The 7,807-nt window shown below is 39.8% G+C and overlaps 1 protein-coding gene across 1 annotated transcript; it reads right to left on the bottom strand.

Moving 5' to 3' along the window:
* Positions 1 to 501: 501 nt before the first annotated feature.
* On the bottom strand, positions 502 to 4,807 carry bcl2l10 (BCL2 like 10). The gene is made up of 3 exons (XM_034116681.1): positions 4,696 to 4,807; positions 3,153 to 3,611; positions 502 to 1,434 (listed from the first exon to the last, which is right to left on the bottom strand). The coding sequence occupies exons 1-3, from the start codon at positions 4,726 to 4,728 to the stop codon at positions 1,312 to 1,314; spliced, it is 615 nt and encodes a 204-aa protein (XP_033972572.1). The 5' UTR covers positions 4,729 to 4,807; the 3' UTR covers positions 502 to 1,311.
* Positions 4,808 to 7,807: the final 3,000 nt, after the last annotated feature.

The raw sequence follows: 7,807 nt of genomic DNA, 5'->3' as shown, positions 1-7,807 counted from the left end.
AAAGCTTTCAGAAGTTTATACAAGTCAATGTTGATAAGCTGTAACTTTTCCTATCTCATTTTTTGTTGACATTTCTGTATAAAGGTCCTTATATTAAGCAATATAAGGCCATTATAAGTCAATGTGTGTACATATAACATTAAGATCAGTAACATGTGTTAATGTTGGATTACTATACATGTATAAGCACGTATAATAAACTAGTGTTATATCAATATACAGGTTTTTTTATTCGAAAGTAACAAATTACAGATCCTTGTCTCAAATACCAATGTCACATTTTGAGCGCAAGTATGTTTTGTGAATCCTGTTGCGTAACTTGAGCAGAGCGCTGGTCAGAGGAGCACAGAGGCAGACGGGAGGACATATCTTATTAATGGAAATATGTCTGAATATAAAAAGGAGGGCAGACCATTTCATATTCATACTGTGCTGACCTGCTGAAAGAGGACACACTGAAAGAATGAAAGACTTTTCTGCACACACAAGAATCACAAACTCCATTATTGGTTCTTTTTTTATTATAAAAAAAAACAGTGACAAATAAATAGACCAAAACAATGTAAAAATATAATGTTTAAGAGATCTGTTGGGGGGGGAAATGCTATAGCAACGTTTTGTTTCAATAGCAATATGTTTGAAGTCAGATTGGTCCCTGGTTTGTTTGATATGAGAAACAACTCTACATATCGTAGCACCGGTGTGTTGTCATGAGCGCTGTAATTTCACATGGATGCAGGACACGCATGAGAACAATGAAACAACTGAGTTAGCTGCGGGTCAGATAGAAAAAGAAGGGGCCCCTGCTTACAGTTTCATTTCATATAAATATAATATATTAATTTATACATTGTACACAAGAATGGCTCTATACCACGTACACAACTCGGGTAAACACATGAATAAAAAGGCAGCTTACAATTGAACAACTCAAAACCAAAAGCTGTGGGAATAACTGAAATGAAAGTCTTATAGCTGCACAGTCGAAAATACAAAACATTGAGAGCAACGATGATTCTGTGCAGAAACCTGTGCTTTAGTAATTAAACCGTCTAAAGATATGCAAGCTAAATGCCACTTACTCCAACATTTCTGAAGGCATTGAGATTATGTTTACAATCTTAAGGAGCAAATGTCAGTATTGATGTGTCTGTGGGGTCTGAGCATGTGCAAACATTCAGTTGATGATTTGAGATTATAACCCTGAATTCACTACAGATTAGGCCTGTGTTCGCAGCATTGATGTTCGTCTGCTTAATTGTGCCAAATGAGAACATGGATGGAGACGTGTTAATGATGACGAAGGCTAGTTTAGCGCACCAGGAGGAAGGTGAGTCCGGCGAGGCCGACCCCAGCGACGGCCATCAGCGCCGTCTTCATGGACGAGTCCTGGCTCACCCCTCTGGCCGTGCGGGAGAACGAGCAGAACCCCTCCTACGAGAAGAGAAACAACAAAATGGTTAAAAACTTTTCATTTACTGGCAAGAGCGAATGTTTATCTGCAACTCGTGAGGTTTTTAAAAACAAAAAGAGAGAGTATAAGCTGCCAAACTGAGTTAAAACAAACCGCAGCTTGGCCGACAGCTCGCGGCAATTATACGATATATTATGGATAATATGTCTCAGTCACTGACAGCGCCGTGTTTTTACATAAACACACAGATATTTGCCCTCAGAGTACTGCTGATATCTGCAACTTTTTAAATATCCTGACAGCCAAGCAGTTTTTTTAAAGTAAGCAGAATAAATCATGTCAAAGTGTCAACCTGAAGTTATAGAAAGTGGCATTTTCTTCATTTTATTGCAGAAATAATTCAATTTGGTTCTATATATATATATATATATATATTTATATATCTAGCTTATTCTGCTCCTTTAGCAAGACAATAAAAAACTGTTCTGCTGTAAATCTCTCCATCATGTTTGAGGAACTTGTACTTTACTTGAGTATGTTCACATTATATACTTCAAATGTTGTACAAGTTACTTGCAGATTTAAGGTGTATAGGTTATTAATACAAAACCATTATATTAAAGATTAAGCGAGCAAATAGTGTATAAAGTCATTCAAAGAACCTGTAACATGAAGTTACAGAAACACATGGCCTTTTGTTCGTTCATAGTCAATTTAGTTATAAACTAATTCTAGCTTCTTCCGCTCCATTAGCCAGACAATAATAACCAGTTCTGCTGTATTTGTCTCCGTCATGTTGTCGGACTGAAGCCACACAGTTGGCCAGAGTTGCACCTGCTCTCGGCTCCAGGTGTTCCTCTGCAGCTGCTTGTTTTCATAGTCATACCACGCTAACTTCAATATGAAGCCAAACCCAACACACACAGAAGCCCTGACTGTTACTACAAAGTCCATCTGGCTGAGCTGGTTACGTGTCTGTTGAAACCAGCTGCCAGCTGAAGAAAGGAGGGGTAAGGGTGTGTGTGTGTGTGTGTGTGTGTGTGTGTGTGTGTGTGGGTGTTTGGGAGGGGGCCAGGGCAAACCCATTGACAAAAGCAGACATTCAACTGTAGTTGTGTTCCCTTTGGTGAGGCTTCTGGGAACTTGGTTTCATCACAACCCTTTTCCCACTTAAATAAGACACAACAAGCACGTTTGAAATGATCTTTGTCCTTTTCATTGCCACTGGCTAGACAAGTTTATAGTCCAGTTCTGCCCGACAACACAGCTTCTGTTTGACCTTTACAAAACAGTTGGATAATTTAAGACCCAACTCGGTTTGAGGGTTGTCTTGTTGTCGACGACATTCCTCACAATCTCTCCTGTTGCTACTCTACAATTCATATAATCAAAGCAACCACATGAAACACGAGCGTCCGTCGTCTCATCTGCGAAGCGTAAACTCAAAAGGCTGCATCTAAACTAAGCCCTGGCTGGTTTCTAGGCCACGTTTACACAGATCTGAATATAAAACCGAGCAGGAAGCGAACATGATCCTATCAAACTCTGGGGGGGTTTCCAACGCCCAAATTCTAAATGCACCACTTTCAGTTTGAGTCTGAAGGGGATTTTTAAAAATGTAAATGGCCTAACGCCTTCGATACAATCAAAAATACCCCTTATCTCCAATGTTTGTGTTGACACAGCTCTGCAATATCTAAGCTGTGATCAGTTGAAAGGCAGACATGTTGTAACCTACCCATCCGTCATTCTCCAGCATCCAGTCCTTCTTCTCCTCCCCCAGGTAGTCAGCGATGGTCTCTGCCAGCCCTCTGCAGCTCCCAGGCTCCGGTCCTGGCTCCTGCCCGGGATCCTGCCCCAGCTTCACACCCTTCTGCTCCTGCAGCTGTCTGGCCAGCACCCCGGTGAAGGTGAAAAGGGAAACAACCCTCCCCCAGTTCAAGTGTCCATCTCCCACCAGCTCCTCTATCACCTTCCTGAGGCTGGAGCAGGGGTCCGGCCCACACTGCCTGAGGAAGCTCTGAGCGAGGGAGTGGAAGCGGGCCTGGTGCTGCGCCTCCATGTCCCGGGCCAGGCACCTCATGGCAGCGGCTGACTCGCTGGGAGGCGGGGGGGCTGGCCGGGGGCTTGTGCAGCACAGGGACAGGTAGTCCTCTGCCAGAGCCAGGGTCTCTTTCCACAGCCCACACGACATTTTCTACAAGAGAAATCAAGTCATTCTTCTGCTTTGAAGAACCACATATATGGTTTGTTGATTTGAAGGCAACAGCTCATGGTAAAAAGTTCATTCAAGTACTTGAGCAAAGTATACCAACAATAATGCTAATGTCATAGCATAGTATGTGTTAAAAATGTAATTGTATGGCATAAAAAGTCAGAACAATGTCATAGTATGACATTAACAAATGTCATAAAAAAGTCAAAAAATGATACGAGTCGTAGTAAAGTGTCCCATTATGAAAAAGTGATGTCATAGTATTACATGTCATTATAGAAGGTCATACAAAATCTCAAAGTACATTTGCAACTTTCTTATCAAAAAGTGATGGTATTGCAAATTCATTTAAAAAAAAAGTAAGAGCACAGCATGTCATAAAAATGCCATTAAAGAAAGACACAGTTATTTAAATGAAAGCTTTACACAAATTAGCAGATAATTCCATTCAGCACATCCTGCAATTAACGAGGTTAACCAACAACTGCCCAATTCATAGTTAGCATTAGCATCCCCTGGAAATAATATTTGACCACTAATCATTTAAGATATTTTAAATATAAAACAAATAGCAGCATCAGAATACTCTTAACCCCACTTTATAATAACTACCAGGTTTTTAAAATAAGTAGACATGGAGGGTTTGTTAGCCTGGTGTTAAAGGCTGCCAACAGCTTCCATTTAAAGCGCTTGTGTGAACGCTTGCTCTCGGTTAATGCAAGCCGGAAGAAGCTAAATACACAGCTATACATATATAAATATCAGACTAGTTTGAGTGTTGCATTACGTGAATTATCCTTTAAAAGGGGATTTAAGTGGTGAATTAGCAGCAGGCTAACCGGCTGCCTTTCCTCCTCAGATCTGTCACCAGAGCAATGGAGGACACAAAGGACCACACAGGCTACGAGGAGCTAGCTCACTGCGAGAGCCACATCCGCACATTAAAACGCCTTTATACTGTAAAATACAAGCACCTATCTGTGGTAAAAGCTGTACATTTACAAAAGGACACATTTATAGCTAAGTCAAATACATTTTTCAGTGCGTAAAAGAGACAAAACCTTACCCTCCCAGCGATATCAGACTGCTCTCTGCACATACGGACAGCGGAAGGAGATCCTTGTTGCACTCGCACTCAGGCTGGCTGCTGCACTTCTATCAGATGACTCCGCCTCCGGGTTTCTTATATGCATCTGCTCCACCACAAAAAATAAAATGGCATAAAAAAACCCGCAAAAGTCCCGTCAGTATGCAGAGCGCGAGCTGTTTCCTTGATGATAGGAAAAAACCCAATTAACTCTGTCATTATCAGGTAGGGAAATCGAAAGGGCTTGTCAATAATAAACAAGTTGAAGCTCAAAATTATTGTGTAAATGTACAACTTTAAGATTATTGTAAAGCAATACAGATTTAAAGACTACTGTGTTGATTGAGACACAAAGCGAAAGTTATGAATATCACATGTAATCATTTTAAAATGATCTCTTTGGATAAAAGCGTCAGCTAAATTATATGTATTGTAATGTATGGGTCATTAGCAGACACATGTAATTTTTACATTTACCAAAATATGGAGGTCTCTGAGAAATGCAAAAAGTGTCCCATGGAATTTCTAAGAAATGATCTTGCCAAAGTAGGTAACTATTTCTCTAATATACTCCCAATATTTTTTTTAAGCACAAAACCTGCAAAAAGTCCCATCAAAATACAGATGCTTCCTTCTTTCTCTACGATAAATGTGGAAAACACAAATTATCTTCATCATTAGATCATTATGCAGACAGGCTTTCAGGTAGAAAAAACGAAAGGGCTTGTAAATTATAAAAGCTTTGAAGGCAGCTAAATACAATTGTGTTGTTAATACTAATACAATATTACAACCATTACTTATATGTTTCACTTTTAAAACCCCAATAAAAAGTCACAACATTTGTATATAGTATGCCATGTCATTTTTTATGGCATATGTCCTAACGAATGCTGAATTCCTGCCATTTAAATAACCAAGCAATTTCTTCATTATACCTGAAAATAATAAGCATGAAACAATAATAAAGGATCTTGCCTGGTTGCATATGACACTCATTGCAGCAACACATCACCTTATGTAAATTCATAAATGTAATCTTCAATTATAGAAAAATATATTTAGGTCTCATGTAATCCATCGAGGTTTCATTCATCACAAAACCATCTCTCTCTCCCCTCAGCGTGTAAACTACACACGGAAACACTTTAGTGAATGGTTTGAGGAAGTGGAAATGCAGAGGGTTTGTAATGAAGAGGGCAGTCAGTTTAAGAAAATGGTGGATGTAGTGTGGTGAATCTGGTGACATTTTGGGTACTTCCTCTGCCTGGTAATACCCATCTGTCCACTCCACTATCCATCCCTTTCTCTTCCCGTCTCTCATCTAACTCTCTCTTCAATGTACCTTGGGGTTTTCCCATGGGTGTTTCCCTATTTCAATTCCAAATAACCTTTGATTCAGGCTGGAGTCGCGAGCGCGCGGGGGGGGGGGGGGGGGGGGTGCTAGTGGACCAAACGGCGGATAAACTGTGGCGTGCTTATTGCGCCGCATAAGCGCATAATAGTGCGCCGCATTTACACTTCAGATGAGGAGGTGAGGCCCCCTCATCGCTGCATGAACCCGTATGGCACAATACAGCTCAGCCTGGTTTACCTGTACGTCAATCAAGGGTGATCGGCTAACTTTCTTTTTCAATGCCATGCGATCTACCCACACTACGCAAAGGTAGATATTGGGCACCCCTGATCTAGAGATGTGTGTGTGTGTGTGTGTGTGTGTGTGTGTGTGTGTGTGTGTGTGTGCGTGTGTGTGTGCGTGTGTGTGTGTGTGTGTGTATGGGTGTTTGTGTGTGTGTTTTATCTGATCCAGATGGTTACTAATTCCTTTTCTTTATGGCGGTCATTGACCGGGAACACCATGGGGGTTTCAAAGTTGACTAAATCATCCAAAATTCAATGAAAGTGGTGATCAGCAATTTTATATGTTCAAATGTCTACTGTGAAGGATATCATAAAGCCTTAATGCAATCGAATATAAAACAAAAAAGTTATTATTGATGAAAGTAGCAAATCGGTCAGATTTGACCCGAAGACAACAGGGGGTTAAACAAATAGATAAAGCAATATGATAATAAAAAATGTTGGAAAATGTTACAAACAAATTCCCAGATGACATGTTTTTATATCATTTGATACTCAAATTTGACTGGTTTCAGGGAAGCTCAGACTCACAGAGAAATGTTTTATCCACTCAGTAATGAACAAAATTAGTTTAGTAATGATTTAAAAACAGTAGATTCGTGTCTCAGGGGGTGTTGTGTGATACCTAAAACGGTGATGTGGAAAGGAGGGTTGACCTTTGGTTGTTTGTCTTTTAAAAATAAAGACGTGTACCATAGGAGACCATATGATCGATAATGTTTTTAGCATTATTGGAGTGTAATACTGTTGCAATTGCAGAAACGTATGATTCTAATGTATTCAAATAACAAACATTACAAATAAAATGTGATGGATTTCATAACTCAAGTACGTTTTAAAGGGCTGGTAAAAGATTTATCATACAGAGATGAATTGAAACCATTGAAAGCTTGGAATGGTTGAAAAAATTGCAAATATCTAAAAGCACAGCAGCATGGTTTGTATAAAACAACATGCTAAATCCCTATGCTCCATTAAGGTTTCAGAATGTATACTACACAGTGTGTACAGGAGACAATGCAAAAGAATTTTTTTGTATCTTCAGCACAAGAAAGAGACATGGTCTGGGATGGGCCTTTGGAGTCAGAAACACACACATCAATAATAGGAAGGCACATCCGCACATTCTTCCTAATGCACTATATTGTTAACATGCAAATCATTTGTGAAATGATAGAAGAGCCTCTGAAGCTATCCATTGTTCAACTTCCTCTTTGCAATGAGTAACTTAAATGATCGGTATGTGATTTATCAGTAGCAGCTTTTGTGACCACACTCTCATTTCCTTTTTCTTTTGGCAGCGAGTCTTTCCAGGGGAAATAGTCAGGAGATTTATTTTAACCATTGCATTACCCAGTTTTAGGGAAGCTTATTTGAATTCATAGCACCGCAGGGTAACATTTACGTCACGCTGGAGGAAGTTAAACGGAAGAGAAAATTAATACGGAAG

The sequence above is a fragment of the Trematomus bernacchii genome, unplaced genomic scaffold (genome assembly GCF_902827165.1).
Source record: "Trematomus bernacchii unplaced genomic scaffold, fTreBer1.1, whole genome shotgun sequence".
Taxonomy (NCBI): Eukaryota; Metazoa; Chordata; class Actinopteri; order Perciformes; family Nototheniidae; genus Trematomus; species Trematomus bernacchii.
This window is presented reverse-complemented; position numbering and strand designations above follow the sequence as displayed.